The sequence below is a fragment of the Passer montanus genome, unplaced genomic scaffold (assembly GCF_014805655.1).
Source record: "Passer montanus isolate IOZ18808 unplaced genomic scaffold, ASM1480565v1 scaffold3, whole genome shotgun sequence".
In the NCBI taxonomy this organism is placed as follows: Eukaryota; Metazoa; Chordata; class Aves; order Passeriformes; family Passeridae; genus Passer; species Passer montanus.
In genome coordinates, this window is record NW_024367707.1 from 15104479 (window position 1) to 15128104 (window position 23626).

General features: G+C 41.9%; 1 protein-coding gene across 3 annotated transcripts in view; it reads right to left on the bottom strand.

Moving 5' to 3' along the window:
* CARS2 (cysteinyl-tRNA synthetase 2, mitochondrial) overlaps positions 1-23626 on the bottom strand; it is a 42713-nt gene that overhangs the window by 9537 nt on the left and 9550 nt on the right. For 2 of the 3 annotated variants that reach the window (XM_039714122.1, XM_039714121.1), the window contains exons 3-10: positions 18251-18322; positions 17557-17662; positions 16783-16866; positions 14304-14433; positions 11904-12037; positions 8755-8822; positions 5959-6025; positions 1094-1232 (exon numbers count right to left, since the gene is read on the bottom strand). In XM_039714122.1, coding sequence (XP_039570056.1) covers positions 1094-1232; positions 5959-6025; positions 8755-8822; positions 11904-12037; positions 14304-14433; positions 16783-16866; positions 17557-17662; positions 18251-18322 — 800 coding nt within the window. Of the gene's footprint in view, positions 1-1093; positions 1233-5958; positions 6026-8754; positions 8823-11903; positions 12038-14303; positions 14434-16782; positions 16867-17556; positions 17663-18250; positions 18323-20921; positions 21040-23626 lie in introns of all 3 variants that reach the window. The other variant, XM_039714120.1, reaches the window with a different exon arrangement.

A 23626-nucleotide genomic window follows, 5' to 3' on the forward strand; every position in this document is an offset into this window, starting at 1 on the left:
GATACTGGATGGCTGCTGTTCTAATTCATTCTTCCCAACACTCTTCCCTGCAAGCTTACTCCTCTCCACTGAGTACCTAACACTTTGCTAATTAAGAGCTTTGTTTCATTTTCATTGTTTTTACACCTAGGAATACGCAAGTTGTGCCCTCCCACACATCCCCCACTGATTATCCATTTCAACTTCCTCATGCCTCTCAGCTTTATCTTGCACTAACAGAACTCCTGCAGACTCCTGCTGAAGGATTTGCTTTTGCCAAATACCACAGCTAGTTAATGCAACTCCACTTTCCCGTAACAGGCTCCAGTGTCCCTTGCAACCTGCCAGTGCAGCCACAAGCTTCCCCAACAGTGAGGCACCTGAGCCATAAGGAAGCTGCCTCTCACCTCCACAGCACAGACTGTCTCCCCCCTGATTCTACAGCCAGAGCTGCCTGCACTAACTTTGCTTTGTGGCACTCAATGCCCCTCCTACCCTGACTCCGTGCTCTGCTCTCAGCTCTGCACCCAACACACAGCTCACCTCAGTCCTGAAGATCACCTGGTTTTCACAATGGACTCCAAAGGATTCTCCTCATCATTGTCAGGGTCACAAAAACTGTAATTCCTTCCTTCCCTGTGACATCCCTGCCCATGGCCAATCTCTCAGCAGCCCCTTCTCTCCTCTGCAGCACACCACAGTGCCAGCCAGCCTGCTTACAAATCCACGTGCCCAAGGTGTGTCACTCTCCAGTCATCCTCTTTCTTCTCAAATCAACACTGCCCAGCTCTGCTTATGAACTGGGGAGCCTCACAACTGCCATAGCTTTGCCTCCTACACCACTCACCAGGGGCAAAGATGCCTGTGTTAGGACAGGCACACCAGATAAGTAACAGTGATTTTAAAAAAACAGTGAACTGAGTATAGCAGACTAAGAGCAAAAACAGCAAGCTAGAAAGAGACTTTTTGTTTTAATTACCCTTGGTTTTTGGGATGGGAGGGAGGACTGCTGCTTAGTCCTTCTTGTCCTGCTTCTTAAACAGAACCCTTGAGTCTGTCAGCAAACTATTGCTCACATAATCACAATCTTTTAAGATATGGGAAGGGCACTTACCTTTCCCACAATATGTCTTCTCTAACAGGGTCACACACCAGTTGTCCTTTTATATAAGCATTTGCATCTCTAATAAATGAGGAGATTGCCTGAAGAAGGTTCTTTGCATCTTCCATGCTCTCCTCACTAAATTCTACCGCTGAGAAAAAAGAAATCAAGGCATTATGATGGAGAGAATGTTGTCTGTCATACATAAGAACAGTATTTGGAAACAAAGGAGAAGCTTGTTATTATTTGTATAGCAAACTTCTTACAATTAATTGCACATTTAATTAAAAGCTCCATTCTTCATGCACACCAGGTAGATTAAATCAATATAAAAGACGATCACTATATATGACAAAGTATAACCTACTGGAACACTTATCAAACTGATTCAGAAAGTTGAATGTGGAAGTTTACTGATGCAATCACTATTTAATTTTAATTTTTTTCCATTATTGAATTTCTCTGCAAAGTCATCAATCCAAAGCATTAGGATTTAATATACTTCTAAGCGTTCTAGTTATGGCAACACGTACCTCTAATTCTGTGCCTATTCTAATTTAGGTAGACACAATCTGTATTTAGAGATGTCCAAAGAAGCCTAACCCTCACCACTGACTCTGTTTAAAGGGCTGCCTCACCAACATCTAAAATCAAGATGAACTTAAAATTTGTGGTGTAGCTCCTGAACAACTCCCTCACAACATCAGAGCTAAACTGACCATACTACTTTGAGAAAGCTATTTTTAGAGAAAAAAACCAAATTGCTTAAACTCATAAGGGCACGTCTAGGATGGGATTTATCACACTCACACATATCAAAGCCTCTTATGGCCACTGGAAAGAAAGATAAAACCTCGAGGTAAATGACTCCTTGCATCCACAGTTGAGCTCCACTTTACGATGAGATGTGCCACACAGGAACCCTACAGAGCTTCTCTTCCACCAGCCACAGTAACATCAGCCCTACCACTAACAAGGCATCCATGCACACAGACATCCCCACTGCACCCAGGCAGACCCTACCTTTGGCAGGCAATTCCACTTTGGGAGCTTCCAGAGTCCACTCCTGCTGGCAGGAGTTCAGCAGGCTCCTCTCACCTTGCCTGCACCCTGTGAAGTGCAGGTGTGCCAGACCAGCTCACTGTCACTTTTACTGGGAATTGCTATCAGTGACAGGCTTTTTTAAATTTGTACAGGAATGTGCAATTATCTGTAGAAAAGCTTTTGGAGCCCACATAAGAGAGCTCACCTGACCTCAGTGGAAGCTGTGTCCTTAGGACAGGCCTGAGTTTGACTGCACTCCTTCCCCCAGGATCACACCAGAGCCATTCACAGCCAGAGCAGCATTGCTTCACTGCTGTACACCTGACCTCAGCAATAAGGTACATCCAAACTACAGCTGCCAGCACGTTCCTAATATCATCAGCACTGAGCATCACCCATCGCTTCCACAGAAATCTCACCTCTGCTCCTGCCTGGTGCATCCAGCTGCTTTATAGAATTATCCAGTGCTGCCCAGACAGACTCTTTAGATCAGACAGTTCTACCAAGAGGACAGATGTAAGAGGGAAAAAGCAGCCAGATGTGAGATCCAATCTAATTTCTATTAGCCTAAATCCCAAGAAAGCCTAACTATTTAAACAGACTTTACACAGGATTTACCCCAGTGTAACAAAGGCATAAGTCTGGACCTCTATTTGTCAGATTTTTCACTGCCTCATTAAATCAAGCTTTACTCAGTTTTCAAACGGACCTCTATAACACAATGAGACACTGAGAATGATCATTTATATACACTAGCATTACTCAACTGATTAACCTGCTTACAAGAATTCTGCAAGGAATACTTGATAAAAGTTTATCCTGATGAAACCTACTTTCGTTCAAGCCATTCTTCATCCCCAGTTGAGGGCATACTCCTAAACCACTGCCTGCAGGCACTGCAAACCCACAATGCAGCACAGGCAAGCCTGGCCCTATAAACCTTCACTGTGCTCCCCACTCCTTCCCTCCTTCGCCACCGACAGCATCACCAATGCATCATCAAATTACAAAACATTTCTTTATTAGCACCAACAAGTAATTACACCTCAGAGCGGTCAAAACATTGCAGTTCACTCAGGTTCACAAAATCACCAGAGCATTTCTGGTGACCAGGAGAACATTCTGGAGACAGAACCCCACTGCCTGTGGCCGGGCTCACAGGCCCTGTGATTTATCACACTGCATAAAGTGAAGCCACTGCTGAAGAGATGCAAGAGGAAAAGTGCTGCCTCACAGCAGGGTCCCACAGGACTTCAGAGATGGCACCTGTCCTTCCAAGCTGCACCCAGAAGCAGCTGGCACACTGGTCACCATGCTGCTGCCTCGGGTACCTAGGAATGATTTTCCCAACAGCCCCAGATGTGCCACAGGGTGGTGACTCAGGCCAAGAAGGGAACAGCCAGAGGCACCAGCCAAAGCAAAATGCCCAGATAATCACCACTGCCCCCAGAGCTCAGCTTCAGCCCGAGCAGCTCTGCCCCACCACCAGAGAGGCAGAGAAGCAGATGAAGCAGGGAACCCCATGCAGAAATACATTATGGAAGGATGATCCAAGTCTCTTCTCTCTGACTTTTCTCCTCTTCCCCACAAGCAAGGCATGCTGCTTTATCCTTCCTCTGACAATGATCATCACAGGAAGGGACTCCACTCTCATGAAACACGTACACCTCCCTGCACTCACCCCTTTCAACCCTTGCCCCTCCGAGGCTGGGCCAGTCTGGAGTCACATTTGTCTCTATCTGTGTATGCTAGCAGGCACAAAAACAGGAGGGTAGCCCAGACAACAAAAAAGGCCCATTCCAAGCCAAAGAAAACACAGTATCAAGCATGAGCCATTCCCACTGCCAGCAGCTGCCCCCATCCACATGCCTACAAAGACCTTTTTTTACAGATTCAATCCAACTTTTGTGGTACCACCTGACCCACAAACCTGGATTTTATAAAAGGCTTTCTTTGGCAGATAGGAATGGCAGCAACCATCACCCATGGGTCTAGGCTATAAAAAACTTTTAAGAAACAAGAAGGTGCTTGGGATCTCACTTCTAATAAAAATACCAGCAGACAGCAAGATGAGAAGGAGTGCAGTAAACTTAAGTTTAGACCAAAGTGAATACTGATAGCAGGGACACAAGCTGACAGGCAGCACAGTGAATACCTGGCTCAGCAGAGACCAGCTCTGGCTCTTTACTGGGAAGCTAATAATGCACATGGCCTTGTAAGGTGGAGGTGGGAAGTGCAGACTTCTGAGCAACCCTTACCTGCCAACTGGCTTATACTCTGATATGACACCAGCACATCCTTTCATCAAAGCCACCCACATCCACACAGGTAGCACTCTTTTTTTACCTCAGGGGGTGTTTATCCTAGAAGTAATGCAAAAGGCACAGGCTCAACTGCAACCAGCTGACAGGGAGTGAAGAAAGCCTGCAGGCAGCTCTCCATTGCAGGGCTCCAGTGCCATTCCTTGTCCTGAGGCAAGGTTAGAAACTACCAGACATTTAGCTCTTGCTCACATGACAAACGTATATATGACAGTGGTAGCAGGTGTTAGTCTTTCCTCTTGTTTTAAACACGCAGTTGTTCACGACTCCCAAGTGCCCCCAGCCAAGGAGCCACCTAAGTGTACACAAGGTATTTCATCTCCTAAAAGGAGCAACCAGTCAAGTGTGCCACTGCCCTGCATCATCACCCCAAAACAGCCAAGCATGCCACCAATCCTCTGCATGCCCAAACAGGATGCTGCTCTGCAGCAGATCTTCAGTTGGATGCACCCCTCTCTTTCTGTGACAGTGGCAGGGAAGTTAATAATCACCTCTCTCTTTACTACCCCATGCTTTGAAATACTGCAATTGCTCAGTTCCTGATGCCTTCAACTGTCCTAGGAGAGGGAGGATCCACCAGGAAGATCATATGGGTGGCTCCTGCAAGGCAGCTAGCAGTATGAACAAGCAGAAAGACTTCTCAGCCCAATGACTGCACGACTATAAAGCCTGGCAGCACACTGCACACTGACAGGCATGGGCAGTGCCTCAGAGCCTTGGGCAGGCCAGCTCACAGTCACACTGCTACAGGTGCTTTATCCAAGGCAGACAGAGGCCCACTGGACACCACAGCAGCTGCTGCCCATGCTCCACTATTCCCTTGCCATGCCAGGACAGCCAACAAGCCAGGTGACCCAGCAGTGGTTAAGGAAATACTATCTGCTTTTGGTAGGTCCCAATAAACTGGTAGGAACACAGACAGAAGAAAACCTCTTCCAGCTCAAAGTAGCATCTACCTGCTGGAAACACTGTGGCGTACACAGGGAACCTGACAAAATCTCCCCACTAGCAGAGAGATGATCTGCCAACTAAGGTGTTCATTAGGTTATCATGTGCTGGTCTAAGTGAATTGCACTGCACCACAGAACTGCCTGAACATTCAGGAACTCCACAGGACAAAAATGATAACACAGCAGGGAGATAAAAAATTACTAGCCAGCCCTCGTCATACCCTCTACAGGAATATAAGCCACACCTCCATCTAGATACATCTCCAAAACCAGCTGATCGTGACTGCAATACAAGTAACTACAACAGAGGCAAACCAGAGAGAGAGGTAATTCATTAATTTAAAATGCAATTAACTATGAGTCACAACTAAGCTCAAGAAGGTATTTAAATGAATGGTTATGTACTGCGCCCAGTAAAGACAATTTTCTAAATGTTAGCCAAAGAGCAGCCCCAGAGAGCACCACCAAAACCCTTCCACCCACGGCACTCCGGGAAGCACACAGGGAGCTGGCTGTGGGAAAGGCGTGGGGAAAGCCATGCAGGGAAGGGGCTGGTCCTTACCTGAGCTGTATCTGCCACGCAAACAAAACATTCTGAACTGATCTGATGAGCATTTCTCCAGGAAATCCTAAACTCCGTGCACAAAAAGACAGCTTTAGCACGATATCAGTTTCTTCAGGAGCTCTTTCACCCCCTTGCTTTTCAAACTAACACGACAAATAACGCATCTTTGCAATTTAAGACAGGCAAAAAACCTTTAACACTGCTTTAAAACCTAAACTAAATAAAATTCAGTTCCATATAAGATAGGTGTGCATACATATATACAAGATATAAATATATGCACAATGTCCACTAAGACAGTGAAAATTACTTTGCTGGTACAATCAAACATACACTGTAAAAACAACTTTGCAAAAAAACCCCAAAATGAAAGTATCAGACTAAGACTGGGATACAATCTTACAGACAGGAAAGCTCCCGAGTTGTGCAAACTTTACAAAACCAAAAATTCATTGAAAAAGAAAATAAGTGCACTTTTTCTACAGGACTAGAATATGAAGAAACATAGGGAGTGAACAAAGATAAATCTTAGCAATATAAAAAGAGTTATCTGTGTTAATTATGAAGCCTAATAAACTCCACTCTAATATTTATCTAGCTTTACAAATAATTTACTCCAGTAAACTATTAGTATTACTATTAGTACAATTACTTTATAGTAATAGTATAATGAACTATTTAAATGTTTGGAAGGTAAAATAATAAAGCATTCAATCACCTCCAACCCTGCTCTCAAGCAAGGCTGGACATTGTGGTAGATTGACTGTGACTATTGCATTTCTGCTTTTTTGGAGGGGGGGGGTTTGTATGTTGTTTTTTTTTGTTTGTTTTTTTTTTTTTTGTTTGTTTGTTTTGTTTTTAATTTGCAATTTTTTTTTATTTGCAAATGGGTGAGGATCACTGAAGTGCCACAAAAATAAAAAATAATAAGAAGACAGTACAAGTGATAAAACATGGAAAGTGTCATTTGCTTAAATCTCACATTTTAGACAAGGCTTCTGGTACAAGACTAAACCAGCCTGAACAGTGGAAAAGCATCAGCAATGTGCTGTCTCTCAAGTGAAAACAGAAATAATTGAGGCAATCACAATCAAGAAACAGTAATACTGATTGTTTTGGTAGGTGTTCATTTGTTTGTTGTGGGTTTTTAAAATAAACTGGATAGAAATGAGTGCACCCCATATGCACAGCAGCTTTACACTAATACACAGAGGTAGAAGAATATGAATACAGTACAGAAATCAATTCAAATTTGGGAAAGGACCATCCAAACTATAGAAAACAACTCTTCATTTCTTTTAAAACAGAGAACAGATGAAGAATCACAGCTCTTTCAAAGCAGGTTGCTTGGCCCTGTGTTACCACAATCTCTCTGATTTTCAGGGTCAGAACTAAAATTTTTTAATTAATTAAATTTAAATTAATTTTTTTTTTGTTAGCTATTAAAAATCAAAGAAAAAACTGGAGAAGGGTACAAGGGGAGGGAAACAGGGCAGCTGGATGTAGAGGATGGGCTGCTGTGCCCAGGTGACAGCCTGGGATGCAGGTGGCAACTGGCTGGACCAAGGGAAGATCCTGGACAGACCTCCCCTCTTTTGGCACAGGCACAAAACCCTCCATGTAGGGTTTAACTTTCAAGGTCAAGGCAGCTGTAGAGGAAAAAATTGTTTCCCTGGACTGAAAATCACTTTTCAGGAAAGATTAATGCTTGTTACCCATGTGTAAGGGCAGACATGAAAAGCAGAGACCAACAAGAAAAGAGAGACAGGCCTGAAATATTTGTTTCCTCAGCACAAGCTGTGCCATCATGGAGGATGTGGAGAGGAACATTTTACATGCTGCTTTTAACTCCATGCACTGCATTTGTGGTCATTTCTACACCCTGTCCACAACATCTGCTGAGACTTGTGAGATTTCTGTGAAAATTGTGAGCTCCAGGGAAACAAGGCTTAACTGTACCCAGACAGCATCAGAAGACTTAGGAATAAAGCAGCTCATATTGAACCTCTTTTTAAAGGGATTTTAATTAATTTTTCCAAGAGGGCAAAGGGGAACACATATGCCAAAGCAGTTTCCCAAGCTTTGTCTAAAGGAAGGAAATCACCAATTCCAGCAGCAGGCATCAGCCAGTGTGGGAGCCACCCCAGCACCAGGCACAGCTGTAGCACACACAGCTGGCAGAGAAACCCTGCTCTGGGCCACACCAAAGACCTGGGGACACAGTGACATATCACACAGCCATGTGGCTCGGGGGTATCAGAAGGCAAAGCTTCTGCATCAGCAAGGCCACCTTATAAAAAATAATGGTAATGGGAGAGACTGCTGCAATAGTGTGGTTCAGGATACCCTGAAGCTTCCTGACAAAACACTGACACTATGCCCCATTTCACCTAAAGAAGGACTAGGAAAAACACCCATTCTTTTCCAAGTCCATGCTTTTTCAAAGCATTATTAAGAATAGACCAATGAGAACCCATCTCTACAGAACAGAATCATTCAGGTTGGAAAAGACTCCTGAGACTGCCAAGTCCAGCCACAAATCTGCAGTGCAGGATTCTGGTACCAGGCACAAACTCTGCTCCTACACTCTCAGCTCAGCAAGATCCATTGTTATAAGGAAATCATGAATCTGAGCAGGTATCCTTCCTCCAGATCCACAATAACAGATACATCTGTACTAGAGAAACACTGCAGCACAAGCACACACTCAAAAGCTTTCTCAAAAGAGGGCTGTGATTAATATTTACATATTATAAACCTACAAAATTGCTTCAATTCAAACAAAGAAATTACCTTAATTGTTATGTAGTTTTTTAATGACTTTGACATTTTTTCTTGACTTCCTTTAACATGCAAATGCCCTATAGTAAAAAAAAAAAATTAATCAGGATAAACAAGTGTGCTTCTGAATAGGGAGCAAATGAGAAAGACTGCACTGAGACACTGTAAATGTTGGAGGCAGCATATGCTATAATGGATACATGCCAAACATTTCAATGTAATGGGTACATTTTTCAATAGCTTTGCCTACAGTCCTGCACACATCTCCATCCTAAAAACTTCCACTGGGTGAATTTTAAAATACAGACATTTAAAACATTAAAAAAAAAAAACCAACAAAAAATCCCCACCACTGCCATGAGTCTCCCTGTTCAAAATTGACAATAAACTGGTAAAAACAAGCAAGTAAATAGTTTCAGTCTTCACAAGTACCTTACCTGTTACTCTTGACTTCCCAGAAGTATTTCAAGAAATATTTTCCAGTGATCTAGCATTTAAAAATCCTTAAAACTCAATCTTCTGTACTTACTACTTGCTGATGGCTATTAACATTATTTTTTTACCCCACCTGTTACTCTTGTGACTTCCCAGAAGTATTTTAAGAAATATTTTCCAGTGATCTAGCATTTAAAAATCAATCTTCTGTACTTGCTGATGGCTGTTAACATTATTTTTTTACCCCGAAATTTTATAGCACTGGTTCAAAATATCTTAAATGCAAAATGAATTTTCTACAGATTCTCAACTTCTCCAGACTTGTGAGACTGAGAAAAAGCAGGGTGAGGGAGGGATGCAGCTACAATACCTAATTTGAATTAGTTTATTTTAAAGTGTGATCTCTGAGCATTGCTAGAACATTCAATAGTCACACAGATCACTGCTTTGCAGGGCTGTAGCACAGGAAAAAGGTAGTAACGCTGCATTTAGGAGAGTATGTAGAGCTTGGCTTTAGGATTGAAAGCTCTGTTGAAGAAATACAGGAGAGGTACAGCCTGAGGTTGCCTGCTTCCAGGTCTCACGCACGTCTCATTCCAGGTCTCATCCTGGCAGCACCACTGATGGAAAACACCAATTATTCACAGCACCAGAGAATGGCAAACATGCTGCCACTGAAAGACTACTCAGCATAATTTCAGAAATGTTGTTAAAAGCCTTAATAGGCTTCTCCTAATGAAAGAGTAACTCTGTAAGTTACCAACCACCCACAACTAACGTGAGATTTCAGGCACTTCTGTGACCTGCAGCATCTAGCACTTAATCATACTTTGAGACAGATTTCTAAGCATAAATTTATCTTGCTCTGTAATACCCTACCAGCACTGCATTCTTTCACATTTGGCAGCCCAGTGCTACCAATGCCTCAGAGTGCAAGGAAAACGTATGATCATGCTCCTGCTTTTACGAGTGGTGACAGAAGTGGCATTTCTTGCTCAGCAACCCAGCAGCTGTCTGCATTTTGTGCTACTCACTACACAGAGCTGCTTTGCAGCCTTGCCCGAAACCCTCTTGCTTCCACAAGTAGATAAAATCCCCATTGCACTCATCTGGATATGAAAACAACAAGCTCAAGCCTGATAACTGGACCTGAAAAGCTCATCGTTTCACTTCTCAGCTATTTCTGATAATGATTCAAAGCAAAAGGAACTCACCATGGGAAGTCCTACCCTTACCATCTCAAAATTTAATTTTGCACAACATACTCTATGGAGAGTAGGAATGAATCAAAATATCTATTGGTGCAGAACCAGCTACAGTAGCTACCCATGATAAAAAACCTTGCTTTAACAGTCTGTCCTGTCTGCTAGCAGGTGAGGCCACTTTCACCACTGCATCATTAAACCTGGGACACTCAATAAGCATATTCAGGCTGTCAGACACAGCTGGACACCTGCAGCTCTTGGGACTCAAGTAAAACCCACAGCCAAAATTCTCCTCGGAGAAGGGGAAGAGCCTGGGTAAGATTACTTCCTCTCTCTTTTGCAAAGGCATTTAAATACTGACTTAATTAACTTCAGGCAGACAAGCTTAAAAATAGTTGGACTGTGTTTTCCTAAAAAGGTACCAGTAACATCTGAATTTGAATTAATATTCCTCTTCCAAGAGTTTCAGTACTTAGAATGATTTCATTCAAGAACACAAAATACAAGGATTTTCATAACTTTGGTTTGGCGCTCTTCCCAGAGTACAAGTAGTCTAAAAATAAAGTCCTTATAAGATTTATCCCCAGTGCAGGGATTTTCTTCCTCTAATGGGGACTGCTCCTCCAATTCTGAGCTGCTAAAATTCTGAAGTCTGTTAGCAGAATAAATTGTTTCTGAAGCTGATTCATTTGCCCTAAATAATTCACACCATCATCCTCCAGCAAGACTTTCTGACTTAATGAATGCAATCTGTCAGCTCCTAGAGAACTTCAGTATAAAAACTGCCCTTGGAATTAAGTTCTCCCCTTTTCTTTTTTTGATTTAATTGACTATTCTTTATTTAGCTGGTATATTTCCCCTACAGATTCAGTTCCAAGTTTGCAAAGCCAGATTCACTGGTTTGTCAACAGAAGGCTCCCCTCAGCAGTAACCAGTGCATCTCAATGGAAGTGCAGAGGATTCCACAGTGCCTGGGGAACAAAGCACACCCTGGAGGATGCACCAGCCTCTGGACAACTGCTATTGATTTACAACAGGCTCTACACTGGGAACTGAAACTAGAATTCAATATTCATCCCAAACAGTACAAATATATAAAAATGAAAGCTCGCATAATTCCCAGAGTGCACCACAGGCCTAACTCTGCAGCTCTTCTATTCAGAGAAGCAGCCTCCAGAGTTCATAGAGACATCCTGCCCAAAATACTAATCAGCAAAAGAGAGGCTGCAGGCTTGAATCTGACTTTCTATTGACTTCAGCTGTCCATCCAGAGCCACCACAACTGCAAGAGGAAGAACAAATGCCAAGATTTCCATCAATGGGAACAGCACTAGAGCCATCAGTGACGTAGTTCACAGCACAAACTTCCCTGAATGAAGCACTTTTATGCAGAGGGAGCAAGGAGCAGTTCTCCATAATGCCAGGCAGTGAAACGTGTTCTCACAGCATGAAATGCCAAACTTAAAGAACCCAAACTATTGTATTTGTACAGGCCTCTCAAGTGATCAATATTTTACTTACCAGAATGCAGAAAGTAATTCCCCCATTGCTCACACTGATGATACACCTCACACTGTGCAATTTCATTTTCATGATGAGGAAATGCAAGATCTATTCCACCGGTATGGATGTCCAGCTGCTTTCCAAACACTGCACTGTAACAATATTTTCCTGATCAGTAAGTAGAACACCACAAAAGCTTTTTGTAAAAAGCAATGCAGACAAAAATAAGATGAAACAACATATATTTAAGTGCACAATTTAGTAACTGCAGTTTTAAAACAAGACTTTACACATACCTTGGATACCAAAACTGCAGCAGAACATGTATGGACAGGACCCATATCTGTTCACAATTACTTCCTTAGTAGAAGCAATTATTTTTCTACCTTCAAGGACAGCAAAGAGGATGTCTCCTTTCCTTGTTCTACTACAGTTTCAGTATCACACAGGTGCCTTTATGTGTAAACCTAACAACTTATTTCTATAAATTTGGTCTTACTCTTCCTTATCTTGTCCCTTTTCTCTAAGAATTCAAACAACAGTGTGTGCAGTCAGGGCAAGCTTGGCAGGTTAGCAACTTTATTTTGCTTGTTATACAAAGTTTACACTTACAGCCTCATAGGGATGTGAGTTAACCTTAAGTGCTCAGAAACCAGGAGTACTCAGGCAGGGAAAGATGCAAGGCCTACAAACACACAGGTCTCCCATATGTTACCTTAACAAGGTGCTCATGGTAGCTGGCTAAACATTAATACTCTGGTCCCTTTTTGAGACAAACACCCTGCTAACACTGAGCCACACAATGGCTTTGCAGGAGCTGTTGGGGCACAGGAGGAAAAGACAAGGAGGGGAAGAGGGAGAAGAGAGGAAGGAAGGAAGAGCAGCTGTCACCATCTCCCAAGTGCATCCTTCTCTGCTTCTGCCCACTTCAAAACCAGCTAAAGCACAAATCTTCCCAGGGCTGACCCTCACCTTCCTTTGTGCCACCCACAGAGGAGCACTTGCTGTTTCCTCCAACAAAACCACTAAGAGCTGGAGAGAGGTGCCAGATGGATATGGCAAATGCACAGGGACAGGAGGAGCCACCCACCTCACACAAGGAAAAATGCATAGAGAAGATCAGACCTGAAGGGGACAAAGCAGGGGATTCCCTCCTCCAGGGCTGCTCTAGAGACCAGAGACTCCTCATTCACAGACTTATCAAAATTAACTCACCTAACATAGTTAAAGTGCTTTGAGATACTTGGCAAAACAGACAGCTAAGCAAGTATTGCTTAAAATGGACCTTCAGCAGCTGACTGGGTCAGCAAATTGGTTTAGGTCACTTATCAAAGTAAGCTCTCAATTTGTCACAGTCCAAGATTACTACAATCATGCTCTCCGTGGGTCTTTTATTTATATGGCAGAAGCCTCATCCAGCCTCAGTAAAACACATTTTTAGAGAAAGAAATGCAGACTATAAGCAGCACTGCATTAGCAGACAAGCCATGTTGTAACTGGCATTTCTTATCTGTGCACTTCTGTCAGAGGTTGTACATCAAACACAGCATGATTTTGTGCACTTTGATTGCTTTAAGAGCTGCCTCACTATGCTGAAACTATTTACAGACAGAAAATCACCCTTATAAACACTTTCCACAAGCAGGTGGAAAAGACTAACAATACCAGGTGCACCAGAAAAGCATATGAAAGAAAAACCTAAAGCAGCTGGTTCCACCTCCTTTCAGCTTTAGCTGAAAATTTAAGCTGAACAAGGTCAGATCTAAACTATTTCTTATTAGCTTCCAAAAAAAGATCTGAGTCTAATGCAAAACTAAGTACACTATCAATCTTCCAGGAAAGAAGACTTTTTCTCCTGTGGTGAAAATGAAACTTCAAATTAAGAGCAAATTACATCAAACCAACTGCAAGCAAAACACTACTCAGCAAGAATGCTGAATAGCACTTAGATTATTAGCATGAACATCCACAGCTGCTGTTAAGATAAGGCCAGCAAGATCTCATAGATCAAGCTGTAATCCCACACCCTGTCCTCCTGACACCTACATCCTGAACTAGGGCTGATGGAGACTGCTAGAAGTGGAAGGGAAGCAAATGGAAGAGGTGCCATAACTTCCACCACACCTCTGGTTACTCAGCTCAAGTTAAAAGACTGCTAATGGACTGTGATCCCGTGTGCCCTATCTTAAGCACCAAGTCTGACTCAAGAGAAGGTGCCAAAACATAGAGACAGCTGTGACAGTAAGGTGAAGCAGAGCTTATCTGGGCCACATGTGACATCCCAAGTTGCATAAAATGGTCACATTAAAACCAGTGCTACCTACTGATTAGAAAACACTTTCAATACTGCTGCTACCATTGTACTGTGACTGAAAACAAAAAACAGCATTAGATTTACCAAAATCCAAGAAATCTGACCTTGATATTGTGGAACATTCAATGTGCCATCCAGGTCGTCCTTTTCCCCAGGGAGAATTCCAAGATAGCTCTTGAGGCTTGGCAGCCTTCCACAGGGCAAAATCTTTACCATGTCGTTTATCAGAATCAACTGGCAAGAATAAGTGATTTGTTAATGGGATATGCCTCAAAGAAAAAAAATGACCAAATGAAAGCAAGAGGAAATGTGTATTTAGTGAACTAGTCTGATTTTAATCCCCTTCAATCAACTTCTTTTCACTACAACTTCCTTCTCTTCCCCCTCACACAGGGGAAAATTGAAATATTGGAATATTGAAATAGATTTCAACAATCTACAAAGATGGATTCAAGATTCCTTAATATATCCTACCAGTCCTTTTATCCTTTCCTGGTTTGCCTTATTTTTCATTCATTTAGTTACATATCAGCCAGTTTCCCCAGGACAAATTGACTGCACTACAGCAGAAAAGGTAATCAAACCAAAACACAACACACAAACAAACAAACACCCTACATTTTTTTCTCTGGGACACAATTACTTTGTGTTTTAGATTTTATAAAACAATGTGTACAGAGATAAGAATCTATTCTTGGACAGTAGCAATTTTTCAGTACCGTTTTCACCAATGGGTTCTCTACAAAGGTTTCCTCACAGTTGTATTTGCTCTTTCCTTCACTGCATTGCCAAGGATGCAGTCCTCTTTGTTACAATACTGCAGGGCTGCTCATCTCTGCTGACTCCTAACCTCCAGTCAAATACACAGCAAACCCTGGCAGGAGCCACAGAACAGGGCTCTGGACTCTGGACTTTCTTTCAGACAAATACACGACCTCACTTTTAGAATCATACAACTCAAAATTCCCAAGAACTAAAAATACAGAAATATAAACCTAGTTTTTTCCACTGAATCTTCACCTGGGCTCTTTCACTAGATTGCCAAGTTCTGAGTGACCAGTATCTGTGGACTCCAACCCTCTTTTGCCTACAAAAGAGCACTCTTCAACTTCTCAGTTGTAAACAAAACAATTGTCAAAATCTTTAGAAATAAGAATGTACTTAGTTGTGACTAGAGGAGAAGCAGGGTAAAACACATAATCAGTCTCAGCTGAGGCTGGAAGGCACATCTGGGGACAGTCTAACCCAACCCCCTGCTCAGAGCAGGAGCAGCTACAGAGGCTGCCCAGGATGGTGTCCAGTTAGGCTTTGACTGAGGATGGAGATCCACAGCCTCTCTGAGCAACATGGCTTGTGTTACCATCCTCAGGGTAAAAAGGATTTTTCTTAGCTTTAAATGAAATTTCCTGAGTTTCAAGTCATCATCAGGGCCTCTTGTCCCACCACTGAGCACCAGAGAGAAAAGCCTGGCTCCATCTCCTCTACTCCATCAGTATGAATACAAATGGGTAGGATTACCCTGAGCCTTCTCTTCTCTAGGCTGAGTGGTCCAGCTCTGTCTGCTTTTCCTCACATGAAAGATGCTCCATCATTATTGTGGCCCTTTGCTGGCCTTTCTCCACTGCTGTTCTGGGGAGCCCAGCACCAGACCTACACTCCAGCATGTCTCACCAGTGCTGAGCAGAGAAGGACCACCTCCACTGAGCTGCTGGCAATGCTCCTCCCTGTGCAGCCCAGGAGGCTGCTGGCTCTCTGCAGTCAGTAATTACCTCTAACTAACTGTTGACATTCCCTCTGGAAGCTGTAACGCTGAAACAACTCCAGAGCAGAGCTGTGAGAAGTTCTGGCTGGACCTGAGCATCAGCCTCCAAGGCATTTTCAGTAATTACAAACAGATTTTTTAAAATGATGAAATACTGAACTTTAGTTTGCGGAAGGATGCAGAAGACCTGAATCAAATTCTCTGATGCAGAGACCTGATCAGATCCTTACTTACAGAGGTTCAGCAAAGCAAATCCTGCAAAGCAGGAACTGGAGCAAAATCCCCACAGCCATGGTACAGCCCTGCTCTAGCACAGCCTATGAAGATTGCTCACTCTCACACAAAGAGGCTGCTTAGCCCAGTGACAAGTAATGAAGGAAGCAATTCACCCAGTTAACTTCAGAGCAGTGCAACTGCCCCAACAAGAACACGGTAGGTGAGGTTTCCTTGTGTTTTCCCTTGAGTACCTCACTGCTGGCTCCTGCAACAGCAAGAACACTACCTCACTGTGAAGTTTCTATGTAGCGCTGCCAAGTATATAATTAAAATTGCTTGAGAATCCTAATTGTTCTAAGGTACCAGAACAAATGTATAGAGGGAAGGATGAAAGGAAGAAGAAAAACCAAGTTTCCTCCTGCACTGGCAACAGTGAGTGCTTCAAAAAGTAACTACACAAGCACTGTAACCTTAATTAACCAGAAACTTAGCTATACACAATGGGTTAGAAAACTGTATCAGACTGTTGAATGAAAGTTTGCATGCAGATGCAAAATGCATTCAAACAATGCATTAACACAAACTAGCTCATGCCATAAACTTACCTGCTTCATCTTGGGTATCAGGGTTAGTAGCAGTGAACACTCCGTATTTTCTTCCCCAGGATTTAACATCAAAATAAACATTGCCTAATACAAAAGAAATGTTTAGTTGCATACCAAAAATGGGGTACATTGATGAGAACTTGGTAACATTTCTCTGAAAGCAAAATAAAGTGCTCTTCCACTCCCATGTGAAATTCTGATTTAGAAATTCAGAAATACTGCAAAAGTAGTAACAGATGTCCCGTGTTTTGCAGCAACCTTCTGCCCACAGCATAACTTTGAACTCTGGGGATCTCCCAGGTTCTCCCTTGCCCATGCACAATCAGCAATGCCCTCCCCTACTGCAGCTCAAGCTACACCTAGTCCAGTTACAATGCACTTGAACTCTTCTACAACCACCAGCTCTGCTAAAAAAGAAATCCACACATTTTGCTTTGCAGACACATCTTTTACAGCACACAGGAGTACACAGCTCCTCTTCAGAGGTTCCCCCAGCTTTCTTGTAGAAACCAGGCCAGGATTTCCCCAAGGAGTTTAGACAGCAGTTTATTACAGTAAACAATTACAATAAATAATAAGCTACATTTAACTTATAAATTGAGTAATAGCTGTTCTGCCCACTCATGTCATCAGAAACAATTCACTCACACCCTGTTAAGCAACAGAAGGAAAGCCTGGCACAAGGTATCTCATCTGATTCCAAAACAGGATTACTAAGAGCAGTGGCTTCCTATACATGTGCTGAACAAGGAGTTACTTTGCTCAAAGTCTTACCTTGCGAGGTTGCATAAGCTTGCCCACTGGAAATTATTGTTTTTATAAAGGAAATTATTTGAGGAATATTGTCAGTCACCCTCATATATACCGTAGGAGGAAGGACCTTAAAGAAAGAGTAACATCACATTATCACACTGCCAATGAGTTCCTTCACCCTAAGAAACAAACTAAAAAGAACATTCTCCTCAATTGTATCTTTTAAAAAAGTTGCAAGTATCATAAAAATTGATAAGCAGTATTTAAGGTAATACACACATAGAAAAAATATTTGAGAGGTGGCAAAGAAAAACCCTGATTTTCCCAATGGCTCGCTCTCTGCTTCTGACAGGGAGACAAGAAGCAAAGTCACCTGAAATCAGTGAAATAAGATTTTGTGTTTCCTGTGCTTTCAATCAGGCTATTTCTGCATTATAGTAAATATGCAATATCTGTGAATCAAGGATCTACTAAATATGGAAAAAAACTGTTCCTAAAGAAACGTAACTTGCTTATTCAAAAGCTCAGGATTGCTTCTCCCCACATTTCCTTACTCAAAAGATGTGCAATATCATTTCAAGGAATGAAAAAGTAAATCAGCGCTCAGTTTCCAAGCAACAAATTTATTTTTTCACATTAAACTCTCAAAACCAGATTCTTTACCAAAATAATTGCTTAGAAATAGTCTTAAATTTAGAATCTTGAGTATTTGTACCTTTAAGGCAGCCATATCTTGTTTAAAGTCTTCTTCATAAATACGAGCAAGAGCTACTGGCGATATATTCATCTGAAAAAAAGAGAAGCAGATTAGCAAATCATAAATCAGAGTAATGATATAAAATATGACAATCTTTTCTCAGACAGCTAATAGCTAATTGAAAGACTTAGAGAGCCCCCAAGGTAAAGAGTCAGAAATGCTTATTAATCTAACATTGACAGGGAGGAGATGTAAGTTATTTATAACTTAGAAGTAGTATTTCATTTATGCTACTCAATTTCCAAATATTAATATATCTCTTTTAAGAGAAAGCAACTAAAGACTAAAATAATAAACTTCTTCCCTCTCTTATTATTTTCCTTTTGAGAGTGTCTTTCATTTCCAGTGACAAAATATACTACCATACACAGGAGATAAAAACCATTCAACTTACTGACAGGAAACACCAATACCACCTACGTGTCAGAAAGACAGATCAGAGACTTGCAGGATGAGACAAGATATTAATTTTCAGTGATTAAGAAAAATAAGCTATTTCAGCAGATCATGGGTACTCATAGATCTCAATATTGAAAGCCAGTTCCACACTTTGCCAAGCCCAGCGTTTCTCAAGCACCTTCTCTACATTTCTCATTCATGGGACATGAACAGGTTCCTCTTGCAGAGGGGATGAGAAAATGCAACCCAAAAGGAAAGGTACTTGCCCATGCTAAGGTACTTGTTCTCAAATACTCAGAAGAGGCCAGGGATTGAAAGATGCACGACAGCAAAACCTGCCCTAGTAAGCAACAGCATGGTATCAAAGTGTTTCAAATGCATGCTTTTACATCTTCTCTGAGAACAAACTACTGAGGAGAAGACAACATACTGTCAGTCTCTCCATCTTGCAGGTAACTGAATCATTAACAACATCCATCCCATTTCATCACTTCTAATTCATTACTGGAGCATCTGTACGGGCTCCGATTTGAGAGAGCAGGTGGCTACCACTGTTTGTACAAACTCCTGGACAAAGCAGAGGTTCTGGTGAAGACAATCCAGATGTTCATGCAGCAATGAAATGAGGACAATGCTCAGCACCAAAAAACAAAGACATGCCTCTGCCTACAGACCAGTGACTGGATTCATCTTCCCAGACAGCTCAGCTACTTCTTTGATCAAGAAAGAAACAAAGGTGCCTACAGAAAGAAGAGGGGGAATTTCCTCCTATCCAGATGGATGTTCAACACACAGAGAGTCATCTCGCTCTCAAAGGACCACTGATGGCATGCAGTTCATCATAAACTAGTATCCAACTTTGAGGTTTCCCCATGATGAATCCTACCAGAGGATGAAGAACAAGCTTCAGCATATCGATTCTACCACTGTAATGCTTCAGGTGCACAAGTTCCAACAACAAAAGCAGGCTACTGTGGTAAAGGCCCTGGCCATCCAAACCAAATGGTTGAGCAAACACTTCAAAAGGTTACCAGAAAAAAAGCCAAGAAAAGATGACTTCATAGAACCAAAGAATGTAATAAAGCAACACATCTTTCAAGAACATGTCATTCCCCCCTCCTCAAAGACAAAATCTCTAAGATGTTCTGTCAATGAGGAAAATTTTTAAAATGCAAACATGGATTTAAAATGCCTAAATTTTGCTTGTTTTGGAATTGTTTACTGCCTTAGAAAACAGCAAGTAAATGGACTAAGGGAACAGACATATTTCTAGATGAGTGGTGTGCTAGTATTCATCTGAATTCAGGGGCCTATATTTAACTGAGAAAGTAACTGTTTACTTAAAGATAAGTAAAAGGAACAGCTGTCAAATTATCTGGCTCCAATAAACTATTTTAAAGCTTGCAACTGCAATTCAATCCAATACATTCACTTATGATCCCAAACACGTGAGTTATAGATTCTAAAATCAAATTTAAAAAAAGGACTCAAAATGCAGAATAAAAATACAGAATACACTGTTAGTGCTTCAGGGTTCAAAAACTGTTTTTAAAACAATTAAAAAAAAAAAAGAATTTAAATAATCATTCACCAAGCTGATCTGGTAAAAAAGGTCAGACTAAAATTCAGCTGAGAACCACTTACAGCTCCTGTCTTATCAAGACTTACCCCTACACACCACGTTAACTTTCCTGTGGGTGACAAATTCAGGCAGGGCTGGGGAAGCTTTCCCAGGTGCTGACACTGCAGCTAGATGGTGCTCGGCACCTTCCAGGAACTGCCCTCGCCCCACGTGGCAGCGCTGTAGGTACCGCCTTCCATGATCCCGGCACACAACACTTCTCCAGAACTTGCCCAGAACCCTTCTGGCTGCTAAGTTTTGGGATAATTCCACCGTGCTGAGGATTCACGCAGGGCTTTTGTTCCCTTCTAGCCTCTCAGGCAGGGGGAGAGGGCAGGAGAATCCCAGCTGTGAGTGCTGTAAGGTAGCTCCTCTCTGCCTCCCCCATCACACAGCTCTGTACCCATTTACCACAGCTCTTGACACTCAGCCCTCCTCACTCCCAGACCCATTACAGCCACACTAGAGGACCAAAAATCTCAACTTTTATTACCTACTAATTAAACCAAACATACCTCAATAAAAGAACCCCAAAGCCAGGTTAATTTTCCTATATAAGAAGCTTAGAAAATACCAAAAGGTTAGTCAAAGACTGCAACAAACACCTACCTCATTGGCTCTTTTTATTATCTTGTCATCTATGTCTGTGATCCCCATCACCATGATAACTTCAATTCCAAAAAACCTTGTCATTATCCTTCGAATTATATCAAACCTAACATAGGAGCTGGAAGAGAAAGAAAAGTGAGTTTTTGAACATGCAGTAGTAACAATAAACTTAAACAAAAATAACCAACAGCCACAGGGACAATCTAATTAATCCCAACACTTGCAATGAAAAGATCTTCAGTGCATAAGGTGTTTTTCCAAAACCACTTGCTACCTGCACAAAAGTCAAGCAAATTTCTCTTGAACTGGCCTACCCTCTTCTGGCATTAGTGACACATTACATCAGATTTTCTGAGTGTTTTCTTTTGTTGCATCTTTTTATTCAAAGGGTATCACAAGCTACATGAGCCTGGAGACTCTTTCAAAGCCAACAGGACAAAACAAGACACAGAGATCAGATGTTCTTGAAATACATCTCTTGGGCTTAGTATATCCTAACAGGTTTTCAAAAGTCATGCAGCAGAAGAACACGGAGAAATAAAGCAGGATTCAAATTAATTTTTCTTAGGGTTGAGTAACAACAGATACCAGCCACCAATAAAGTATTTCAATCACACACCATCACAGATCTTTTCTGATAGCAAAGAGTAGATGCTTTATGGCTTATTCTATTTACACTTGAGAATAGAGTTATTCTGAAAATTATTCAGGGCTTTTGCCACAAAGCAGAGTATTTAATGCTGATAGACTGATGGATATACAAGCTGTATATAGGGCTGCTGCAGCTCCTTCTGCTCACAGACTCTCCATTTGTAATTCTCAAAACATACTTTGAGTTAAACCAAATTACTAGGTGGGAAACTAGAAGGTGACTATAATCTCTGTGTCTGCCCTGCAAGATGCTGAGAATCCTCAGCCTTTCTGGGCTCTGTTTTCTCTAAAGCCAGCAAGGAGGTTCACAGACCTACAGGTTCCCATCTCACCCACAGCATCACACAAACTGCAACTCCCATGGCCATGAGAACAAAGAAGTGTAAGCAACTATAGAAATGGATTTGCACCCTTCCCAGCAGGTGCCAGGTAGCACCAAGATACTGATTTACGGATGCATAATACCTTGATGAAGAAAAATACTTTTAGTTGTTGTTTGTGCTGTGCCCATGCTGAAAAAAGACTTTTTGAAAGCCTTGCTGCCAGGGAGATAGTTTTTAATGAATAGCAGCTCACTGGGAGTAAGGCTCATCTAATGTGGTGACACGATTCCATAAGAATATTAAATTGGCCTTTGGATCCTGTTCACAGGAACAACGCCAGCATCAAAAGCTTGATATTAGATTTAACAGCCCTGCAGTCACTGTTCCCAGAGCAGGCACAAATTTCACACTGTTCCCTCTCCTCTCATCTTCCAACTGAATTAATGGAAGAAACTCTGCAAGAACAAGAGCAGAATTCCTGATACCACAGGGTCTTTACCACTTCAGGACTGATAAAAAAAAAACCAGCCAAAACAGACAGTGAAGATCAGGGGGTGGCAGAGCACATGCACGAGAAATCTCTCGTGGCTGGTTTTACTCTTACTTCAAAGCATTCAGCCAGGAACCTGGATGCCAACCAGGCTGCAGGTCAAACCAGTACAACCAAGGTCAGACCCAGAACTGGGAAAAAAAATAGTATTCTTTGCCTGTCTTACTTTTTTCTCTATACAGAATGGGTGTTGGATGTCATATGGAGGCAGACAGAGCATCTGTTTTTAAGACTGGAAGCACAACATACTAAAGAATGTTAAATTATTTAGAGAAATAAGAACTGCTTGTGGAATGGAAAGAGGACAGGAGAAAAATAATGCCATTATTTCCAAATTCTCCTCAAGGATCTCAAACTCATTTCCATTATCCATTTCTGCTTTATTACCTGCTCCATTTGTTGTATTTGACACAAGTCAAGTACAAGACAGAGGGGAAAAAAGGGCATTCTAGTAAGAAGAGAACATGTGGCAGAAGTACAACAAAATGATGGTATTTAACAAGAGCAGCAGAGTAGCAACAGCCACCATTCCATTTGACTTCATGCTATTTCCCAGTGCCTCTCCTGGCCCCCAACAGCAGCATAAATTTCAGCTGTTCTATGGCTGGACCTAGCTACTGGGAAAAAAAAAGATACCATTTTTAAAAATAAAGAAATAAATAGAACCAAGAGTGCTCCACTATCCTGAACAAATCAGCTGAGCAACACAATGTCAACACTGACATGTGTAAGACCAGAGATACTGGAAAGGAACAGCCAACTCCTCCCACGATGAAGGGTTTAACTGATGAGAAAAGAGAGCAAAAGGTCTTCCGTGCAGACACCTTGTCATGCAGCAGGAACAACACGTGAAGGTGCTTAAAGAGGTGCTAAAGGAGAGAATTATACCTGGTGTATCTGCATGATACACCAAAGGCAATATTCAGCACTAACCATTCTTTCTTAAATTAGCACGTGAAGAGGTCAGACCCGGGTGACATGGCAAACCTCCACAGTGGGAAAGCTTGAAATTGCTAGTTTAGACATGGGTAAGAAAGGTGGGTAAAAACCAGGCAAATGTAAGCAAGGCCTTTCTACTCCCTCTTTTAATCAAGAAAGTCTGAGGGCAAGAGAACCACTGAAAAAAAACCCAGACATTTAAAAGCCACAGAGAGCTGCAAGACCAAAGGGTCTATAAAACA